The following is a 22,699-nucleotide window of genomic DNA, read 5'->3' as shown; positions in this document are numbered from 1 at the left end:
ATCTGTTGCTGATGCCATTGTGAAAGTCATTACCATAACTCCCTTTATAAATGTTTGGCAAATACAAAGTTGAAGTCGAATTAATAATGCTGAAGAATGGCGGATGACAAATCGGTGCGACCGGAAGATCCGTTCTGCCCGGTCCGCTTTTTCAGCAACACCCACACGACCGGCTGCTCCGTTTCCCCCATCTTCCTTTCATATAGAACGTCATGACTTCCACATATACAACGTCATGACATCCACAACACCAGCTGTGAAGAGAAGAGCATGTGTGGCGTGCACGATTGCCAAGGCGAAATGTACTCCACAGACTGTCAATATGTGCCAGCGATGCGCTCGTCTGGGGAAGTCATGTACATACCTTGATATTCCGCAGACGAAGCGGAAACACAGAGCTGCACCAAGGTATTTCTTCCAACCTATTCAAAAGTTTTATTGTTAATCAAGGATTTAGCCGGGTGGAGCTGCTGGAGAAAAAGGTCGAGCAATTGAAGTCGCAGCTGGCTGTCTTGACCAGACAGAATGGGCAGACATTGCCCGAAACTTTCACACCACTCACCGATAATGACTTGGGCTCCTCTCGCACCTCTGACCTGGACTCTGCAGATATTAGTACGCTGCTAGAGGTTGCTAAAGACCCAGCCCATGGCATCCACCCGCCGACCAGCTCTGTACTGTCGGGCCAGCTGTCTATCGTGGAGCGAGGGCTGATGAGCGAAGCAGAAGCTGAACGCTTAGTTGCGACTTATCGGTTGGAATTTGTCCACAGATTTCCATTTGTACTACTCGCACCTAGTGAGACAGCCGTGCGCATCAGGCATCGAGAACCTTTTCTTTTTTTATGTGTCGTGGCTGCAGCTATGAGTAGTGCGCATCCTCTACGCAAAACTATAACCGAAGAGATCATGAAGCATATCACATTGCGAATTGTAACATGTTCCGAGAGGAATATTGAGTTACTCCGCGGCCTGTTAGTTCATATCGCGTGGTACTCGTATCCTGCAGAAAGGCATCATCCGCGACTATTATTGTTGATTCAGTTTTGTGTTTCTATCCTGTATGATTTGAACTTACACCAAAAGCCTGATATAAATCCGGATGAGCATCGAGCGCTACTCGGTACATATCGGTTGTCGAATAGGTGAGTTTGTCTGCGTTAGGAGAAAAGGCTTTGACTAACAGTTTAAAGCCTGTCTTACTCACTTGGTCGGCCGACTGGTATAGAGCATGACTCTCGGATCGACGAGCGCATTGCAAGTCTAGAATATATGGAGCATCTGTCGGATCGTTGCATTACACCATTTATCCGCCTACAGTCATTTGTGACGACAATGGATGAAGTATATGCTTCTGTACAAGCGAGCGGTGGGAGGACTGCTGTACAAGTTATACGCAACTCACTGCAACGACAATTCGATAGCATGAGGGCACTTGTAGAGGTAGACCTCTCAAGCTGTCCTTCCTCCACAGGTGTGTCTTAATCTGAAGTACTAAGTGGACATTGACTGATCAACTGGCAGGGAACACAGTGCTCATCGAAATCAAACGCGCGGAGATGCGGCTTGACGAGCTATCTCTTCGGGAAAAGCTATGGAATACAGAGCCTGCGAGCCCTGTCCGGATAGCAATGCTGATTGGTATAATCCAGCGGAGCAGAGAGCTCATTCATATGATCAGAAACCTCCCGTCGTCGGAGATTGACCATCTGACGGTATCAACAAGTGCCAATTTATGTGCTGCAATAGGCTACATGCCCATTGCTGTTTTGAGTCTCGTGAATCTTATAAGTACCAGCTCTGTCGACTCTGCCATAGAGGCCCAGGTGCAGGCCGTCGCTGATGTGGCTGAGTATCCTAGTATTGTCACAGAGCTTGCTAACACGCTGGAAATGAAGTTTGAGGGAATGTCTGCTGCAGACAAAGAGGCAGATATTGTGGGGAGCATTTGCACGAAGATGCGGCTGTTGGCACGCTGTTATCCATATCAGATCAGGGCAATTGGTGGGAATAAGCACCTATCCCAAGATGCGAGGCAGCATACGTCCACGATGGCAGTTGACGCAAACGAGGGTATAATGACACAAGCCTGGCCGTCTATTTATGGAGATCTGGACGATATTTTTCCTATCGATGACATTCAGTGGGATCAGCTATTGAGCGATTTTACCGGTTTTAGCTAGCGTGCTAATATTCCCTTCGATGTGAATTCAAAGTTAGGTACATGGTTTAAAGATGATCCAAACTCCGTACTACTACAGTATACATATTGATGTCCTGCGGGTTCAAGGCAACGGCCAAGTTACTCGATTTGGCAGACTCTTCGCATACGTACACACTCATATCCTAAAAAGGAAGGAAGCCCTAACGGGTGGAACGGGAAACGGAGTTTCCGATCAGATCACGGATCCACAAATCCACATATAACTACCTAGTATATTCAATTCTAACTATTCGAAATTTATTAATTTATGTGGATTGTCGTGATTCAACGTACAATCGAATAAAAATGTAGAAATATCAGAGGGATATATGATAAGTAAGGTTAAAAATCTACTCATCAATGTTAGGCTAAGTTGAATCCATTGCTATATATTGCTTGGCATGTGACCTGTGTTTAACAAGATCTCCAAGTGCGGGGCGCCTGACCAAGCCGATCCTTACATAATCTTCCAAGTCGATTAGCGTACTGGGGTAATAATACACAGAACGTAATACCAATACAATCGTGAGACGGTCATTTCACCGTGGGGCATGATGTTGATCTTTCTAGTATCTCGTCTGCTGCGCTGCTCGATTCATGATTTTGTAGTTTCTATCAACTGTTCTTCTGGATGATTCTTCTTCTTGCGTTCCTCATTCCTCGCTCAATCATTCGTTGCATGCTGGAAGTACAGTCTAGGCTACAGCAACAGCTGACAGGAACTAGTCGGACTTGGTCCACTCTGAATGGCAGTGGATGCCTTCGCCACGATTCCCCGATTTCCGTCGACTGTGCCTGACTAGTTTGTGTGCTTGGTCGGCTTATTTATTAAAGACGCAGTCGCAGTCAGTTGAAATCTAAATAAAGTAGTTGTGAGTTCTTTTCTTCCTCTTGATACTATTCTTTCTGCGTTTGAAGTTAGTTCATTGTGTTGACTACCCAACTCGGTTGCATAGCAGTAACTTCAACCTCCCGCATTTTACAGTCAGATCTGAAACGATCTACTCACGAATGATTGACACCAATCACTTTCCAATTTCGTTACTACAAGTCTCAGGACTTTGTCCGCGGGCCGGTTGTAGTATATGTAGGCTCGTTACGCCTCAGTTATGGAGAACCCTAACAGTTCGGGTGGCGATTATTGGGGAACCTTGATCAATGCCGACAAAAGTCCGACTCCTCTGCTGGAGGAACTCTGTATCGCGTTGGCGCAGTTGATGGTAGGACTGATGATATCGATATACCACGCTAATACAAGGAAGCTGATGAGAGCCAAATCTAGATTAAACACGATGCCGGCAATGGATCGACCGATCTGACTCCTGATAAACTCGCTCGTTTTTATCGGGAAGTAGGCGGGAACTACGATACTCTCTTTCTGGAGACGAAAGGATCCGCGCTGTCCTTCATATATCAATCACTCGGGTGTTTTCATACCCTGCAACCAACGACGAACCCGTTTGAACCGCCTTGTATACCAGCTCTATTGCCTACTGGATTCGTGCGATGGCAAGTCATCAACCTTCTGCTATGTCCAGACGAGCATGTGAGATACCTGCAAGAAGCCGTCAGTCGCTGGGATGTGCCAAATCCGTGTGGCGGCACATTTCCAAAAGTCATCCCTCGTGAAGCATTCCCGCAAGCTCCAGACAAAGATATGGTGGAGTGGCATGAAAACGTGAGCAAAAGACTACAACAGGACCATGCAGACCAAAACTCGTCCCGTCGAAGTCCACCCGTTGACTTTGTTCGCTACTACTCGGCCGCAACCGGCGCACGCAAGTATCGCCATCCTTTCTATGAGAGAACCCATCGCTTCCAAGACGGCAGCCCAGCACCAAATGCGCGAGATTTCAGCGATCATGCTGACGAAACTCGTCACCATCGAAGGCGTCATAGCCCCGACGGCAGAGGTTATCGAGCGCGGGTATTTGGGGACGGTGCAGATATTCGACCCGGTTCGCGGACAAGTTCTCGCAATCCATCACCGAGACAAACGGCATCTCCAGCGTCGGCAGCTCGCGTTCCGATGCGATCAAAAACGACTAGCGCGCGACATCGGGATTTTGCTTCGGAGCGGTTGTCTTCGTACCGTAAACACCGACCAATGAACTCATCCGACTCTTCGAACAATGATGACGGGCTTCTTCCGCAGAGACGACATGGATCAATTGATGATCGCCGACATGGACGTTCCACTCACTTATCACCAGCTCGTCCATCGCGGCCGCCACGGCGTCATTCGCATGACGCAACTTCGCCGATGGCAGGTGATTCAGATGTGTCGCCAGAGAAGTCCCGAAAATCACACCGATATGATCGCCACGCAGCTCCTAGGACGCAATTCCACGAGGATATGTTTGACGACACGCCTCGTCCTGGTCGAAAAGCCGACCAGCCTTTACCATACGAAATCAACCCTAATATACCCAATATACCGCGCGTCCACGTCAGATACGATGGATCCCCGACCGAGCCTCGTGCATCGAAACGTGGAAGCGGATCAAGCGGTTCTGAGCGGGCGCGTTCGTCGAGTAACGGGAGCGGTGGTGGTGGTGGTGGTGGTGGTGAGGCAAGCTGGAAGAGAAATATTAGTCCGCATCGTAATGGAAGGAAACTTTCGCATTCGTGATTAGTCAGTGGATTGACTTTTGAAGAAACTTTCCCACTCACTCGTATCTCGAGCAGATCCTGGTATCTCTGAATCGTTATCTTGGATAACTCCACTCAATCTATTCACCGTCACGACGTGCCATTGTATTTTTTACTGCATGATCATTTTGAGCGCGTCGATTTCCCTGTACATAGGCATATACCATATTGATTCCAAGGAGATGAAGATGAAATTTGAATTGATGAAGATATCTTCAAGAGAAAGTAGTGTATATAGTTAGTTGGTCCTTGGAGGAGATGATTTCATGCTGACAATTCCAGGCTGTGGGTCAGTCAAGCCATTCCCCGCTTTCCCTGCCGCTCCCAAATCCGATGATAAGAACCTGACCTTCAAGCTTCCTCTTTCTGGTTTCCTGCTTTCGACTGTACTCTTCCTTTTCACAAATCTCTTCCATCAATTCTGAGTCGACTTTGATCAACTGTTTGAGTACTACTGTCGCTGCACTGCAACCTTACACACCGTCTGCACTCTGCAGTTGTGATCTAGCTTCCGGATTGCAGGCAGCTCTCCCCAATCACATCGCAAAACGGCTATAGCTTCGCTATATAGGCAACACATGGGCAGAAGCCACGCAATCACATCATTATAGCCAAGGGTACTGTCATTTACTCGAATGGTAATTACTATAGGAACTGGCAATTCATTATGATCGTATAAATCATCATCCCTGCTCTCTCTTTTCTCAATTCGGTTTTCACATCCAAAAAAAGGAAATCCTATCTAAATCGACTTGTTCAACGAGCACCTTGAGCAACACGCAACATGTCTCTAGGCCGTGTCTCATACTTAGAGTCATGGGAGCATCATCCGCCGGCGTTCATTCGACGACCTAGTTTCGGTGACGGGCCAGCATCTGGCGACGAAGAATCTATCAATCGGCATTCTCGAACACAAAGCCCAGACCCACACTTTTCTCCTTCTTCATTACCGTCAAGCTTTCCAAGTAGGGCTATTCATCACAAGCTGAGCTTCAATCCTATTGCGGGAAGAGGTTGGGCTCATAGTTCTTTAACCGCGCCGGATGAAGAGCAGAGGCCGTTGTTTCGGCCTGATGTTAGCCCTGATTTGACTATTCAAGATGCGGGTCCAGCGAGACTTGCAGAAGACGGCATTGCAGCTGAGAATGTTTTTCAGGATCCGAAATGGGATACTGCAGAGACAACACCAGCTTTTGAAGTGAGTAGTGGGAAAAGAACATGTAGGTTATATCTACCCGTGTCATGGTGTATGTCGGTACTAACTACAAATTCAGTCCAGGTGATAGTGGCGGTTATCTACTGTTTGCTTGCTGCTGGTCCAGTTTTTGGGTTCGCCGCTATCAAACCGGTATTTATACGAGAGGGTGTGTATCGAAATCGATGTACTAGTGACGAACTGGAGCATGGATTTGGATTATGCTATGGGCAAGAAACTCGGTATGTACATCTAATATAGCCCTATCTTCTCGGCAATAAACTCACTGGACAGACTGAATTTGATGTTCACCATCGCAGCAGTTGCCACAAACATTTGCGCCTTACCTGTTGGCACGTTGCTCGACACTTATGGTCCCAGAGTTAGCGGTATCGTCGGAAGCGTCCTCATAGCTATCGGTGCTGTTCTATTAGCCGTTGCCTCTAAGATTCCATTCGATGTATATATTCCTGGATACCTTTTCCTCGCATTAGGTGGTCCTTTCGTGTTCATCTCGTCATTCCAGCTATCGAATGCCTTTCCTTCACGTTCCGGTCTGATTCTGTCGCTTTTGACTGGTGCTTTTGATGCGTCAAGCGCTCTGTTCCTTGTCTTTCGAATTATCAACGAGAAAACCGAGGGCACTTTTACCGTCCAAAAGTTCTTTACAATCTATCTGGTTGTTCCGGTATTCATTCTACTCGCCGAGTTGTTCGTCATGCCGGGCGCATCTTACAAGACAGCGGGAGAGCTTGTCCTTCAAGCAGAACAGGTCATTGTTGCGGAAGCCAATGACACTATTGACGAATCACTGCCGGAACCCGACGAGGCCGAAAGGCAACGCGAGAATCGCCGTGCCGAACGACAAGATATCGTCAATAACATACAAGACCTTCTTGAAGGCTCCACAAGCCGGAAGATTGATGACATTATCTTTCACGAAAACGCCCCGGCAGCTGTAAACTACCAAACCCAGGAGTCTATTCAAAAACCCGACACACAGCCTCCAGCATCCAACGACATCAAACACAGGTCAGGAGGCGTCTGGGGTGCTATGCACGGAGCCTCCGCTCTGCAGCAAATCCGTAGTCCATGGTTCATTCTGATTACTGTGTTCACGGTGTTGCAAATGCTTCGCATTAATTACTTTGTGGCCACAGTCCGCTCTCAGTACGATTATCTTCTTGGCTCACCAGAACTTGCTCGACAGTTAAACGAGTTCTTTGACCTTGCTCTCCCGGTCGGAGGCCTCATTGCCATCCCGTTCATTGGCACGGTTCTTGACAATGCCAGCACTGCAATGGTCCTCTTCGCATTGGTCACCACATCCACAATTATTGGTATCCTTGGTTGTATTCCCGGCAGTATTGGGTTCGGATACGCCAACGTCGTTCTGTTCGTAGCTTATCGTCCATTCTATTACACCGCGGTGTCCGACTACGTAGCAAAAGTATTTGGATTCCAGACATTCGGCAAAGTGTATGGACTGGTGATTGCTCTTGCAGGTATTTGTAATTTTCTGCAGACGGGTCTTGATGCTTTGACGTTCAAGGTCTTTGATCGAAACCCGACGCCGGCCAATGTGGTATTGACTGTTCTGGTTGCTGTTGTCGGATCCTTCCTGGTGACTTATGTTTCTTCCAAAGCTCGCGAATTGGCGCACTCGCAGACTGATATGACCGGTGAGGAGCAGGCATTGATATCGGAGGGCCAGAATGGGCGCCAGAGCGGGGGTTCGTACGGGGCGGTTTGATTTGGTCGTGGTTCTGCGTTTTCTACCAATCTGAACATCTGTACATCAGCATATCATTTAGCCATATAGTAGATATCTCATTGCCTTTGTTGTCTTCCCAAATTGACGCTATCCTGATCTGATGGTGTGCGGCCGCACGTGGTTCCGTCCGTCTGGTGATTGGGGAGCTAATCGTCAGCTCCTTCCATCCCAACTCGATCTCCGTTTGTAGTGCTCTTCTATAGTGTTCGTCTATAGTTTTGTTCCGTCTCATTTTGGAGTATCGTCATCTTGTAGAGTGGTCTGCAGCGTCTGATGTTGTGGTGTCATAACGGGCTGTAGGCTGATAGAGTATCGTAGTCAGCTTCAACACATCTACTGGACCCTGACTGATAGTTCCTACCGAAGTTAGAGGCCCCTGTCTTACCCAGTTGTAGCAGTCCTTCCTCTAAGTCTAGATAGTAGTCACGATGAGTGGTAAGTGCTTCCCTGGTGGCGTGGTACTGCCCAAATGAGCCTTCTCCCAACCCAGGAAGGTAATCTAATGAGATTCTCTATCTGGAAATGATAGATTCTGCAGTTCCCTATTGATTACCGCCAAACTGAAGCCATAATACACGCTATCTGGGTGGTGATTGTCGGTAATGGTCTGACAATGGTGCTTTTAGCACCCTCTGTGCTGAGGTCTCTACGTTCACTACTCTGGTCCTTCCTAGTATCGATCTGTTCAGCTCGATGAGTAGATCAGTTATACAATTTTAGATACTTGATTACTACGTTCGTTAGCCTCTATAGTAGCCTCCAAAACCAGAGTATTGTATCCATCTGGCCTTCATCCTTCCGATCTTCTACCTCCTAGGTGCTATACAGCGCCCTTTGACGCCTTCCACACTACACATCGAATATGGGAATGATCTTGGTATCTATAGGTTCATCTCGTCAATCTGCATGAACTACACCACAATACAACTATCTGCAGTCCTTTCGAAAATCGTATTCCTCCGTTTTCCTCTCATCCTATACAAACCGAGTCCCTCCCATTCTCCCATTCTGCCGCTTCTCAACCTACTCATTTTGGCAGGAGCGCTGCCCTCGCACCCGGCACAAGCCAATGAGAGCATCAGAATCTCTGAATGACCTCAGTTCCTGCCTCTTGAGCACTCCCAAATCCCAATATACCGCCTTCTGGACTATTTCTAGCTCCCACTGCCGTCCCTGTTCTGCTTTCCTTTCTTCTCTTTCTCTCCTCACAGCACCGCTGCCCGCTTTGTTCGTTTGGTCCGCTTGCGCTCCTTACTGCTTAGTTCCCACCTCTTGGTACCCCCGCGTGTTTCCATTGACTATTTCTGCTGGCAGTATAGTCATGGATCCTATTTTTTTTCCCCCTTCTTCTCCTTTCCTCTCCTCTCCCATTATGGACCGGTCGTCCTCTCCTTTCTTTCTGGTACCGATACCAGAGTGCCGTTCTTTTGTTACTTCCTCCTCTGACCGATCCTCTTCTCCCTTTATTTTGGAACCGTCTGACTCGCCAACGCTTCCTCCCACTTCTGTAGTGATTCGGAAAAAGGTGGCGCCTCGGCCCACGCTTATCCCACCACCTCCTTCTGGCCAGCTGCGACAGCGACCATTGCGTCCCGCCTCCCGATTGCCTGTACCAGTCATTCGTCAGGTCCAACCGCCACGTACCGTCACTCCCCCGCAGTCAGCATTGGTGTCGCAGTCTTTGATGGACCGTCGATGGGCTCGTCAGCAGCGTGAACGCCCTTGGGCTTCCGCTACCCGTTCGACTCCTATTAGACTCACCTCTGCACTAGCCCGGTCCATCATCTCTCGTTCAGCCGTTCGATCGGCACCGCATAAGCCTCTTCAAGGCGCCGACAGTTACCGGAGTGTGAACTCCGCCAAGGCACCAGCGAAGAAGGTTTCTTTTGCTGAGGTTAAGACCGTGAAGGTTGTCTCGCGCTGGATCAATGACGTGCCTGCCGATTATTCGGAATGGCGCCATCATTGATTCAAAGTCATCCAACTGCCGCCACTCTTTTCGACTCATAGAGACAGGAGTCTTCCTTCCTTCATTGTACTAGCCGTTGAGGTCTATGATCGTCCGGATTAGATCTTGTCCAACGCCGATGACCCCTTGGATAAGGGCGTGCAGACGACACTGGTTTGCACTCGCCGCACGTCGGGCTGTTGATTCGTTGTTAGCTTGGCTTTCGACTAGCAGTGACAAGACCCCCACTCCTCGCGTTTGGGTATCTGGGCCATAGTATCTTTCGGCCGCAGGCAATACGACGTTCGTTCATCGATCTCTTGGTTTCTGACCAGCCGACGGTCGATGTTGTTCCTTCATAGCTCCGCCCATTCAGCTTTGAGCCTTCAGTCACTCGTTTACGAATACACTTGTACACCCTGAGCTTTGTCTCACATACATTCTTTGCACAAATAGGTGTGTTCGGCAAGACCTGGGAAGGCCTAGGGTGGGTTAACCAGCTCGTGATCTCAGCTATTAGTGGTGCACACCTTACCGACGATTTCATTTCGGAGACTCGTCGAGGGGACCTGGTGATGCACCGGCTTTTTCCAACTCGATAAGGTGTAAGTATTCTCCTGTTCATGAATCGCGCTAACCACTTTTCTTTCGGGGTGTCATCGCCCCTAGGTTCTGTGGACGCGACACCAACTACATACGTTCATTCTGGTCGCCTTCTGGTTTAGTTCTTAGTCTAGTCGCTTGCTTTCGTGATATCAGTTCGCCGAGGGTTTTTTTTCTTTTTTGTTTTTCCCTCGTAACATCAACTGTTTCGTATATCGAGGCGCTTGGAGTCGCGAGGGGACAGGTTCCCATGTTCCTTCATTGTCCGTTATGTCTTACCCATCATGTCTGTGCCATCATGTCTTGTTCACCACATCTTTCTTTTCTCTCGCTTATCTTTTGCTCATGTGTTTTTGCAATGCATTACTCTCGTATATCGAGGAAGTTGGGGCAGACGGACAACATCATCATTTCTTTGACACCACTTGTTGTTACATCACTCATCTCATATATCGAGACTTTTGGGGTGACACATGACAAGATCTTTCGCCATTTGCAGCATGACTCTGTGAAGAGACGTTTGTGTTGTGATGAAGGTTGCTTGGGGGGGTCCCATGTCGTCGGAAGAGAGTTTCTCGTTCGGAACAAAGGGGTTGGCAGTCGGACCAAGCCTGATTGGGGGAATTAGGGCTAATCGCCCTTCGAAATCTTTTCTCGTTCGTCCCCCCTTTCCTGCTCTCTTCCCTCTCCTCTGAAAAGCAATACTGACCTCCATGAGAATAGAATACAGAGTCCCGCTTCTTCTCAGTATTTCATTCGCTGAGTTCACGCACAAAACCTCGCTCATTTTCCGATGATGAGTATTGAGACTTTATGATGATTTATGAATGGATTTTGTTTTCATAGTCGTTTGTGGAAGGTTACTGGGGGTCGAGTCAGGTTCAATTKACTGTACTGAACGATCGTAAAAGCTCAATAACACACGGTTATCAACCATTTCATAAGCCGAGTATTAATATATTGACATCGACTAGCATTATTACTCATTCAAAGGAAGAATCTCGGGAATAGGTCCAGCAGGCACAATCAAACCCCCTCCATCAACGCCCTGCTTCCTCCCCAACGCCTGCAAATAATTAATCTTATACAAATGCAGATAACTCGTTTTCTTAAACACTCCCCCTCTGGTTCTCTCTGACTCATCCCAGTATAGCAACCGAAGCCAGCGATGGATACGCGGATAATCATGCCGAATCATTTTGATATTGCACTTGAAGACGTGATGATACGCCGGGTCAAAGCGGATCAACGTCGTGTATAAGCGTATATCTGCTTCGGTAATGTGTTCGCCGAATAGGTATGGTTGATGTTCCGGAGCCCCGAGGTGCTGCTCAACTCTGTCTAGTGCTTCAAAAAGAGGGTATACATTCGCATCATACGCTTCCTGCGTAGTCGCAAATCCAGTTTTGTAGACTCCATTGTTGATTTTGTGGTATACCCATTCATTCATTTCGTCAATCTCAGCGCGTAGATGGGCTGGGTAGAGACCTCCACCTGGTTTATTCTCTTCTCGCAGGTCGGGGGGAAGTAAGTCATCGAATTCGGTGTAGAGCATGCGGATGATTTCGCTGCTCTCGTTGTTGACGATTGTTTCTTTCTTCTTGTCCCATAGGAACGGAACGGTGTATCGTCCCGTATAGTTCGGGTTGGCTTTGAAATAGAGCTCGGAAAGATATTTGCCGCCGTATAGGGGATCCCGTTCGGCGGCACCGTCGACGCCGGTGAAGTACCATCCGTCGGGTCCCAGGTCGTTGCCGACTACGACTTGCTGGATCGTGTCTTCGAGGCCCTTGAGGAAACGTACGATGTTGGCGCGATGTGCCCAGGGACAGACGTAGTTGAGGTAGAGGACGTAGCGGTTTGGTTCGGCGGGGAACTCGGCGGTGGGGGAGCGAGAGATGGAGGAGCGGAATGCGGAGTCGCTGCGCCGGAAGTGCCCGTCTTTGTCGGCGTGTTTGTAAATTGCTGGTTTCTGTGAGATGTTAGTTGGGTTGTTGGCAAGCTGAGGGTACAGAGAGGTGTACGTCTGCCATGGTGTGATCTCGTGTTATAATCCTGGGGTTTCAGTGGTTGATTGTTTGATTTTTGCTCCAGAACCACAGGCAGTAAGAAAGGGTCTATATATGACCTCGAGAATCAGACCATATCGATTTGTCAGGATTGCTGTGTCCGAGTCATGGTTCAAGTACGAATTCCGCGATCATAGGAATTATTGCGACGAGAGGAGGGGCATGACGTAATCTAGTGATTGCTAAGCATGCATAATCAGAACTCTATTTTGAATAGCTTCACTTTATTCTTCTATTGATACTTTTGATACTTAGTATTCTATGTTCTGCACAAACAGTTAGTTTTGTGACCTACCTAAGTCTGATCGATTTGTGTCATTCATGTATATATCTGACATTCTTCGCGTCTTATATGTACCTATCCAGCATCCCCCTGAGAACATCTACAGTCGTCGTATGTATTCGCCCACGGCGCCGTGGGACAATCAACTGAACGATTCCTGGTGTCCCTCTAATAGTTCCAGTATAGGAATTTCCGTGCTTATTACAAAACTTGTCACTAGATCCAAAGATGTAGTATATGCCTCCTCCATTGACCTATACCAAATACACTCGTGCTTAGGAGAATCCGTCATGGCTATGATCTCTGAGCGACAACCTTGGTCAAAGTATCAAGCGAAGTAATGGTGAGACTAAAGGGACAATCGTCGCACTCGGTGATGTATCCCCGCCATTGGCAATCAGAAGAGCAAATGATCTCTGAAAAAGATTGCAATGTTCGCATTCCAAGTATTGAGTAGTGGTGTAGTGCCGTCTGTCCTTCCACGATATTTGGCCAGATGACTAAGTTATGCCAGGATAGAGATGAGTTTGGATCTCGTGTATGGCGAATCTTTGCTCGGCATCATTGTCTTTGATGGTAGGGTACGGTGCTCGACGATGGTCACAATTGACGTTCGCCTTGCTCAGATCAGGGGACCGTAAAGATATGAAGCACTCATTTATCCTTCACTGCGAGGAGCATGTTGGTCATCATGGGTTGCATCCCGCTCGGTAGATCATTTGAGATGGAAGTCTCGCTCGGAACGACTTTGGTGAGTACGTGATGGATTGAGGAATGCCAGGTCGTCGACAGCGACGCAGACGTTGAAACGCGATGGTTTGAAAGAAATATTTGTCCATATTTCGTTATTAGAGGTTAGGTTCTGATGAAGGTGAGGTCGTGTGTTTCACGATCGATTTGGAAAGGATGTGGTCTGTAAGTACTCAGCAGTCAGTTGGACTTCAATATCAAGGTGAATAGATTCGGTGATACCTGAATTTCAAAGGCATACTCAGCCCGGTTCTGTTCGTGAAGTGCCTCATGACATGATGCATTTGTCCATTGATTGTTGTGTTTCCTCTCTCAAAGCACTAAAGGTTCGGATGCGTCGTTAGGTTGGACCTTCCATATGTCCAGTCCTCCTGCTAACAGACAATCAAAACCCTCAACGAACCAATGAAGATGAATCTCAATATCGTTATCAAGAGCCTGATTCACGTCAACTATAGAAGAGCCAAACCAGCACGGTGCTAACCCCATTCATCAATACATCGGCATCTTCGTCTCCGTCCTCCGTTGCAATGCTCACCCCTTCTCGCACTGAGACGGCACTTAATTAGCAGGCTGACAAATCTTGGAAAGCTCAAATACCGATCCATGAAGTCGAAAAATGAGGCCAAACAATTACCTGCGCTTCTTGTTCTGATTGGTTGAGGGTGGGCGCGGTGGATCTTGATATACTGCGCTTCGGTTTGTGATTGGCCACGGCTTTGAAGATTATTTATACTTATTTCTGATGACTGGATTGATATGAAGATCAAGAAATTTTGAGTAGAGGAGTATGTATTGGATTTGTAATTCGAGATAGTATTCGGACGAATTTCGACCATGTCGTGATAGGTCCGTTGGTCTCGTAGGTATAAATCAGTTCGCTCCTTCCTAGTATACCTCGCGTATTTGATGCATCAAGGAAACTGCCAGATCTCTCCTCTACATTGCATACTGCCTGTATCAAACATGAAGACCATACTAATACTCGGAGGATCCTTTACCGGCGTCAGTACAGCCCATCGAATCCTGAAACAAGCCTCGAAAACCGGACCTGCCGTCAAGGTCATTCTCGTATCCCCAAACACGCATCTCTACTGGAACATCGCCGCTCCTCGAGCCCTACTACCAGGTCAGTTCACGGATGAAAAAATCTTTCAGTCAATACCGGAGGGCTTCAAGCAGTATTCGAAAGATCAGTTTGAGCACATTGTCGGCTTCGCAAGTAACCTTGACGCGGCCAACAAAAAGGTGGAAGTTTCTGCGGATGCTGAGGGGAAAAAGCTGGTGAGGACAATCAGATATGACTTTTTGATCATTGGAACGGGATCCAGAAGCAAAGAGTTTGATGAAGATGTCAAGGCGCCGTTCAAGGGACTGGGCTCAACCGAAGCGACAAAGAATGCGCTGCATGAGTTTCAGGAGCTGGTGACAAAGTCAAAGACGATTGTCGTTGCTGGTGCTGGTCCAACTGGTGTTGAGACTGCCGGTGAATTGGGTTATGAGTATGGAAAGACCAAAAAAATCATTCTAGTAAGTTTTTCTGCTTTTTGGATGAGGATTCGTGCTGACTTGGAAAAGGTCACGAGTGGAAACACTGTCCTCGAAACCGCAATTTCTAGCGTATCCAAAACGGCATTAGGCATGCTCCGAGATTTGGATGTTGATGTCAAGCTACAAACCAAAGTCACCGGCTCSTCCCSTACTAAAARCGAAGGTCCAAACCAATTCGAAATATCCCTCTCCGACGGAACCACATTATCCGCGGACCTTTACATACCCACATCCGGCATCGTGCCTAACTCGTCATTTCTTCCCGACAAACATCTCAATGCAAATGGATTCGTCAAGGTGGATGAATTCTTCCAAGTAAAGGGCCTCGAGAACCAGCACGTCTGGGCTATTGGAGATGTCAATGACCTGGAGTCGCCGCAATTGATGGTCGCGGATAGACAGTCTGGACATTTGGCGAAGAATATAGGTCTTATGTTGAACAACAAGGCTCCCCTTCCGTATAAAGGAGGCTTGCGTGGTAAGTTCCCCTGTCCAGATGTCTATTAAAGCATGATACACAGTGCTGATGTTAGCTAACCCAGGTATGGGATGCCAAATTGGCAAAAAAAGCGGTACTGGACATCTGGGTTGGGTTAAGCTGCCGAGTTTTATGGTAACGTACTTGAGGAAGAACTTGTTTGTTGAGCGGCTGGCGTCAACGGTGGATGGTTCTGCATATTGATCTTTGATTTTCCGATACCTTTGCAGTCGCTGTTGCCCTTTCATAGACCCAAATAGGAATGCCGCCTCGACGATCATTTAATGAGATAAGTTATTTTATGAGCTGTAAGCATCTGTCGAGTGTACTGAAAGGGACACACATCGGTAGGAACGAGGCCGATCACAGGCCAAAGCCCTAAAGCCTAATTAGTCACTTACTTCACATGGTCTGTAGTCCCAATAGCATGGCGCATATCGTGGAGTTTCAAGCCGTAACACAAATGATCTGTCACGGCATCATTGGCTCGTTCTAAAATTTCTCTTCATGCAGTGTAATGTGCTGAGTGTGGACATCGTACATGATAAGAGCTACAATGCGTGATGTCCCATAGATTTGAGTCTAAGCGTCAGTTTGGAGACGCGTCGGATTTTTCACCCTGTTCTGTCGCTCTAGATGTGCATACTTGGTGATGGAGCGAAAATCTACCGTGATGGTTTCTTTTACAGACATCACGCTCTACAGGTCGTTGCACTTGCTTGATGTTGATAATCTTTATGAACAGTCATCGGCTCGGAGTTCCTCGCAAGAAGGATCAGGATCGGATCTCGTGTTTATTGACTAGCATCGCATCGCATGCGCTAGACTATTGTTTGCTAGCATGATGGTGTCCATGTTTGTGGCCACTATTGGTCAATTGGGAATGGCCGAACCACTAACATCTCGTCGATCCCCACACAGTGTCCACTAGATCTCTGTTCCCGTAGACCGAAAAAACCACCGGAAAAAGCGAAGCAATGGACAGAATGGCGCGTTCGTCAATCGATGACCGTGCGACTTGCCATTACTTCCCCAAGTAATGATATGTGTGTAGTAGTGCCAGTGGGTGGTTTGGAGGAGAGAAATTGAGTGATAGCGCAGTAAAAAAAAGTCAATTACTACGTAGTACTACGAATAATTTGGCAGTTGTCTTCCCGCCCCGAGCGACATACGTAATTGTGCMCCAGCCACAATCTGCGTGTTTACAGAAGTGGCTGGGCACCTAAGCCTGAAAAAGCCTAGACGGGGGTGTATTAGTGCTGCCTACGCAGCAATGGAGCCGAATGATTGGCCTGCTCCAGCGCTAAATCGACGAACGGATCAGGGCTAGTCCTCTTCCAGCGTCAGAGCTATCAACCACGGACTTCCTTGTTCCTTCCTTCCTTCCTTGCCTACAGAGTAAAGAGTACACAGTAAGTGCGGTGCAGCCTGAGAGCCCTCTCTATATCCAGCGTTCACAAAATGCCCTACGTCTGTGTCAATCTACTAATTAGCGATAATAGCTGCATTGACAGAAAACAACCATTGCATTTGGATGAGAGGTTATTGAATAAACCGAACAGAGTTTAGCGCGTGTTCTTACATTGCGGGCAACACGGGCTTCCTTCCTTGGGATCTCCACCTTTCCAGCTGGCCGTCTCCGTCATCCCCTCGGTACGTAGCTTCTTCTTTCAGGTCCTTTTTCATTGCTTATTCTAACTCTCTCATACCTCTCCTTTCTTCCATACCTCTCTGGCCCCTCGTTCGTTTCACTTTCCTTCTATTATCCTCCCCCCTCATTTCATATACATTGTGGACGACAAATTGAATCCCCGATTGTTGATCGCTGAGCGCTGTTACTCCGCGGTCCCTGAACCGCTCGGGACCACTGACGTCGTCGGACTCACATTTCGATAGAATCAACAACCATGGCCGCCAACAGCTCTGAGGCCGAAACCAAACAGCAGGGCATCATCGAAACCGCCCAAGCCGCTGCCTCCGATCCCCAGTCGAAAATTCAACCAGAGTTGATCGAGGAAAAGCTCGTCGAAGAAAGCCGCAAGGCCGGTGCCGTTGCATACCAATTCAATCCAAATGACTCGCCGGAAGAGAAAGCAAAAGCTGCGGCTGCCGTGAGTCTATGATTCTGCCCGCCTTCAAGCTCTCTTGGCACAAGAGCTAACATACATTGTTACATGCAGAGTCTTCCTCCCAATTTCCACAATCCAAATAAACAAAAAGGACTTGCGTTGGTGTCAGATAAAGTACGAATAACCGCTGTTTTAGTTCATGGTCAGGACTTACAAATTTCAGGACATAACGGGCCCCGCTCAGTACGACCTTCCATCTACCGATAAAGCCACTGAGGAGGTAAACCAAGCCCCTACCTTGAACGAAAGCGACAAGAAATCAGCGCAGAATGGACATCTGACCGAAGACCAACGATGGGCTCGCGATCGTACTGGATGGGCACCTCAATTTGTCAAGCCTGAAGAAAAGCGAGAAGAGGCAGAGACGCTGTTGGACCACCGCACCTTTTTAGAGGAAAAGCTCGGAGATAAGTTTTTTGGAGGTAGGTACTTTCTTGTCTTTGACCACATCACCCACCGGAGCAACCAGCACGGGAGACTGCTTTGAGTTCCGTCTAATATATATAGATTGGTATCATAATGCCGCCGTTATCGTCTTTGCCTGTCTATCATCGTGGATCATTGCAGTGCTCGGAGGAGGCCTGGGTTGGGTCTTTCTCGTCATGGCAGCGTGTGGCACCTACTATCGAACGTCTATCCGCCGAGTCCGCCGCAACTTCCGTGACGATATTCATCGAGAAATGGCCAAACAGCGCATTGAAACGGACTCGGAAAGCTTGGAATGGATCAACGGTTTTTTGCTCAAGTTCTGGCCAATTTATGCCCCTGTCCTTTGCGACACCATCATCAACTCCGTCGATCAGGTTCTGAGTACCTCCACGCCGGCATTCCTCGACAGCCTCCGCATGAAGACTTTTGTTCTGGGCACCAAACCTCCTCGTCTCGAACATGTGAAGACCTACCCTAAGACCGAGGTGGATACCGTTATCATGGATTGGAAGTTCAGTTTCACCCCAAATGATACCATGGATATGACTGCCCGTGAATTAAAGGACAAAATCAACCCAAAGGTGGTCCTTGAGGTCAGAATTGGCAAGGGTCTGGTTAGCCATGGCCTCGACGTCATTGTGGAAGATTTCGCTTTCTCCGGCCTGATGAGAGTCAAGATGAAGTTGCAGATTCCCTTCCCTCATATTGAACGTGTCGACATTTGCTTTATGGAGCGCCCCGAAATTGACTATGTCTGCAAGCCTCTTGGTGGAGACACTCTCGGATTCGATATCAACTTCATCCCGGGTTTGGAAGGTTTTATCAAAGAACAAATTCACGGCAATCTTGGACCAATGATGTACCAACCCAATGTCTTCCCCATCGAGATCGCGAAGATGCTTGCAGGCAATCCCGTGGATCAGGCAATCGGTGTTCTTGCTGTCACTCTTCACGGCGGTTACAACTTGAAAGGATCTGGACGAATCGGCAATACTGTCGATCCGTACTGTTCGATCTCCATCAACAACCGGGATGAACTGGCCCGCACGAAAACCGTTCGAGACACAAGCGAACCACGCTGGAACGAGACTCATTACATCATCATCACTTCCTTTACCGATTCATTGACTTTAGGTGTTTATGACTACAATGACGTTCGCAAAGACCAAGAGTTGGGAGTTGCTACGTTTCCACTTGACAAGCTTGAATCAGAGCATGAGCATGAGGGTCTGTCTTTGGACATCTCATATAGCGGAAGAAGCCGTGGTGTTTTGAAAAGTGATATTCGATTCTTCCCTGTCTTGGGCGGGCGAAAGCTTGAAGATGGTACAGAAGAACCCGCGCCAGAGCTGAACACCGGTGTTGCACGATTTACGGTGGAACAAGCGAAAGAGCTGGACGGAAGCAAGAGTCTGATCGGATCACTCAACCCTTATGCTGTTTTGTTATTGAATGGCAAGGAGGTGCATGTAACAAAGAAATTGAAGCGCACCAACAACCCCATTTTTCAGAACTCGTCCAAGGAGATGCTCATTACGGACCGGAAGCATGCCAAATTAGGTCTTGTCATCAAGGATGATCGCGACCTAGCGACTGATCCGGTCATCGGAAGATATCAGATCAAATTAGATGACATGCTCAAAATGATGGACAAGGGTCAAGAGTGGTATCAGCTAAGTGGCGCCAAGACAGGTCGTGTCAAGATGATGATTGACTGGAAACCGGTGGCTTTGCGTGGTATTGTTGGTGGTGCCGGCTATGTGGCCCCTATCGGCGTAGCCCGTATACATTTCAAAGGCGCCACCGAATTACGAAATCTTGAGACCATGGGCAAGTCCGATCCATATGCTCGTGTTTTGCTTAATGGTATCTCCAGCGGTCGCACAGTCACCTACAAAAACAACCTTAATCCTGTATGGGATGAAATTGTTTACGTTCCGGTCCACAATGTGCGAGAGAAGTTGACATTAGAGGTTATGGACGAAGAAAACATGCAGAAGGATCGTAGCCTTGGTGAAGTCGAAATTGCATTGTCGGACTACATTCACGAGGACGAGAACGGGGAATATGAAGTTGATGACGAAAAACAAGACATCAAGAGTGGTCTCCGCATGAACGGACGCGGTGCTGCTAAGGGTATTCTTAATTACAATATAGCTTTCTACCCAACCTTGAATGTCTATGACCCCGAGGAAGATACGGAAGAAGAGGAGGAAGAGGGTGAGCTGGCTAGTCTTACATCTCGAGGACATTCCAAGCAAAACAGCGTCGACTCAACGCGCAAAAGCAGTGATGCCCCTAGGCCTAGCACGGATGTCAAGTCAAATGGCCGATCGAGCATCGACACCGCGGTTTCCAAGGCTGCAACCAATGGTGGTTTGACTTCTCCCACATCGCCAAAGGCAGTGGTACAAGAGCGTCCTAAGATACACATCGAGGCTGCAGACTTGACCAAATACGGTACGTATCAGCCTACAGTGACTGAAATCAAGGTGGACTTACATTCTAACTATTTTCCAGAGTCGGGTCTCATCGTTTTCAAGCTCATCGATGGGCAGCTGTCACACACCAATGTCCAGCTTGAGGTTCTCGTCGACGATCATATGTTCCCCTCGTACACCTCGATGAAGATCAAATCTCGAGAGGCTACATTCCAAGATGGTGGGTCTATCTAATATTTAAGCTTGTAGCGCAAGTGGTCGTGATGCTAACTCTTATTGTAACAGTCGGCGATGCGTTCATTCGAGAACTGGACATGTCGCAGCTCACCCTTCGACTTGTGCAGAAATCCAACGATAAGGACGAAAAGCACGTGATTGCCAAATTGACTGGTGACACATTGTCTACTTTACAGCGCTGTCTTTACACACCCACTGAGTTATCGCTGCGGGCCGATAATGGTGCAGTTAGCAAGATCAAGGTCAGCCTACGATTCATCCCAGTGCAGATGAAGTTGGACCCTCGCGAATCAATCAACAACTCGGGTGAGCTGCGTGTCGACGTGCTGGACGCTGCGGACCTCCCATCTGCCGACCGCAACGGATTCAGTGACCCCTACTGCAAGTTCAAACTCGAAGGCAAGGACGTCTACAAGACCAAGGTCCAGAAGAAGACTCTCCATCCTGCATGGAATGAATTCTTTGAAACGTCCATCAAGTCCAGAATTGGCGCCAAATTCCGTGTGGACGTCTACGATTGGGATTTCGGAGACAAAGCGGACTTTCTCGGCGGAGCCGACATCAATCTTGAGATGCTCGAACCGTTTCAACCACAGGAAATTAATCTTGACCTAGACGGAAAGTCAGGTGCCATTCGTCTTAAGCTCCTATTCAAACCGTCCTATGTAACAAAGACACGACAGGGCCAATCAACGATGTCTGGTACTTTTGCGCCCGCTGGCAAGATTGTGGGAGCTCCGGTCAAAGGAGTGGGCATGGTTGGTGGTGGAGTTGTCAAGGGTGCTTCCTTCCTTGGTCGTGGTCTGAAGAGTCGATTTACTCACAAAGAAAGCGAGGGAAACGGTAGTTCGACACCTGTGCGCGAAGAGTCTCCTCCTCCACAAACACCCAGCAAGTCCGAGGGTGGTCTTGCGCGTGCTCCTGGTTTAGTGATCGAGCCGAGCTCGCCCAGTTCTTCTGTCGATGCACCCGAAAGCTTGAACCGTCGTCACAGCCGCACTAAGAGCGTCAAGTCTCTGCTCGGAGACAAGGGTACACCTGGATCAATCGGTGCCGAGGCAGGGTCAGCGATGTTCACTATCGTCTCAGCCAGTGGATTCCCCCCTTCAGCCAATGTGCGCTGCCATGTCCGCCTCTTAGGTGCCAAGGGCGCCAAGGAGGTACACAAAACAAAGGCAGTCAAGAGCTCCAGCGGCTCAGTTCAATTCGACGCATCTCACGAGACGTTCAAGGTTCCTCACGTTCCGGCGGATGCCCAATACCAGTTGAAGGTGGTTGACCATAGCACATTCGGATCGGACACCAGTCTCGGTGAAGCGCTGTTCTTTGTCGATGACCAAGGTACTGCAATGAGCAAGGAGAAGAACATTACTGTTGGCTCTGGCAGCGTCGTCATCAAGAGTTCTTTTGCTGCTAGTGACGTTTCCAATGGCCGACCTAGCACGTCTCATTCCGTGAACCTCGAAGCGCCGGATGCTAATGGTGACACTCCCGACAAAAAGCGACGCAGCTTCTTGTCGAAGCGCAGCGTTAGTGGTGTATAGACTATTGGTAATGTGAAAAACTGTCCTTCGTTTGGCAATGCTAGGCACCGTACTTGTTTGTTTGATTATGTTGTATACCGTTATGATATCCTGCTTTTTTTTAACCCTTGGTACTCTTACTGTTTATAATGTGTTTTTGAGTGATGCCTGAATCCTCTGCAATGATATCTTATCTTGTAGCTAGATGAATGCATCCTGCCATTACTTTGCTGCTTTTGTCGCTTTATCTTGCCGAAAACTTGGTTGCGACTGTTAGTGAGTTGGCTAGTGGATGGAACTTGAAAATCGCTGATTACCGATCGGGAAGAATTACCTATTAGCTGAGTACTCTGATTATTATGGCTGCAAAGTGTAAGTAGATACTGAAATGTACGAGTCGTCACAAAAAGCAACGAAGCGACAAACAATTATGTA

At 48.1% G+C, this 22,699-nt stretch overlaps 6 protein-coding genes across 6 annotated transcripts; 5 read left to right on the top strand and 1 right to left on the bottom strand.

Moving 5' to 3' along the window:
- Positions 1–235: 235 nt before the first annotated feature.
- Positions 236–2,182, top strand: BHQ10_001236 (uncharacterized protein; the record flags this gene model as incomplete). The annotated part of the gene is made up of 5 exons (XM_040873250.1): positions 236–408; positions 458–809; positions 1,086–1,144; positions 1,193–1,473; positions 1,524–2,182. The coding sequence occupies 5 exons, from the start codon at positions 236–238 to the stop codon at positions 2,180–2,182; spliced, it is 1,524 nt and encodes a 507-aa protein (XP_040729741.1).
- Positions 2,183–3,311: 1,129 nt separating this feature from the next.
- Positions 3,312–4,834, top strand: BHQ10_001235 (uncharacterized protein; the record flags this gene model as incomplete). The annotated part of the gene is made up of 2 exons (XM_040873249.1): positions 3,312–3,422; positions 3,485–4,834. 2 exons carry the CDS (start codon positions 3,312–3,314, stop codon positions 4,832–4,834), a joined length of 1,461 nt encoding a protein of 486 aa, XP_040729740.1.
- Positions 4,835–5,638: 804 nt separating this feature from the next.
- On the top strand, positions 5,639–7,802 carry BHQ10_001234 (uncharacterized protein; the record flags this gene model as incomplete). Its single annotated transcript, XM_040873248.1, has 3 exons — positions 5,639–6,052; positions 6,134–6,291; positions 6,344–7,802. The coding sequence occupies 3 exons, from the start codon at positions 5,639–5,641 to the stop codon at positions 7,800–7,802; spliced, it is 2,031 nt and encodes a 676-aa protein (XP_040729739.1).
- Positions 7,803–9,195: 1,393 nt separating this feature from the next.
- Positions 9,196–9,792, top strand: BHQ10_001233 (uncharacterized protein; the record flags this gene model as incomplete). The annotated part of the gene is made up of 1 exon (XM_040873247.1): positions 9,196–9,792. The coding sequence occupies one exon, from the start codon at positions 9,196–9,198 to the stop codon at positions 9,790–9,792; it is 597 nt and encodes a 198-aa protein (XP_040729738.1).
- Positions 9,793–11,353: 1,561 nt separating this feature from the next.
- On the bottom strand, positions 11,354–12,407 carry BHQ10_001232 (uncharacterized protein; the record flags this gene model as incomplete). Its single annotated transcript, XM_040873246.1, has 2 exons — positions 11,354–12,346; positions 12,399–12,407. 2 exons carry the CDS (start codon positions 12,405–12,407, stop codon positions 11,354–11,356), a joined length of 1,002 nt encoding a protein of 333 aa, XP_040729737.1.
- Positions 12,408–14,442: 2,035 nt separating this feature from the next.
- BHQ10_001231 (uncharacterized protein) lies at positions 14,443–22,285 on the top strand (the record flags this gene model as incomplete). The annotated part of the gene is made up of 8 exons (XM_040873245.1): positions 14,443–15,006; positions 15,055–15,505; positions 17,402–17,616; positions 17,686–17,748; positions 17,798–18,056; positions 18,142–20,523; positions 20,584–20,724; positions 20,790–22,285. 8 exons carry the CDS (start codon positions 14,443–14,445, stop codon positions 22,283–22,285), a joined length of 5,571 nt encoding a protein of 1,856 aa, XP_040729736.1.
- Between the last annotated feature and the right edge of the window lie 414 nt (positions 22,286–22,699).

The sequence above is a fragment of the Talaromyces amestolkiae genome (assembly GCF_001896365.1).
Source record: "Talaromyces amestolkiae strain CIB chromosome Unknown scaffold1.1, whole genome shotgun sequence".
Lineage (NCBI taxonomy): Eukaryota > Fungi > Ascomycota > Eurotiomycetes > Eurotiales > Trichocomaceae > Talaromyces > Talaromyces amestolkiae.
Note: the sequence above shows the minus strand (reverse complement) of the source record. Positions and strands in the feature narration are given on the sequence as shown.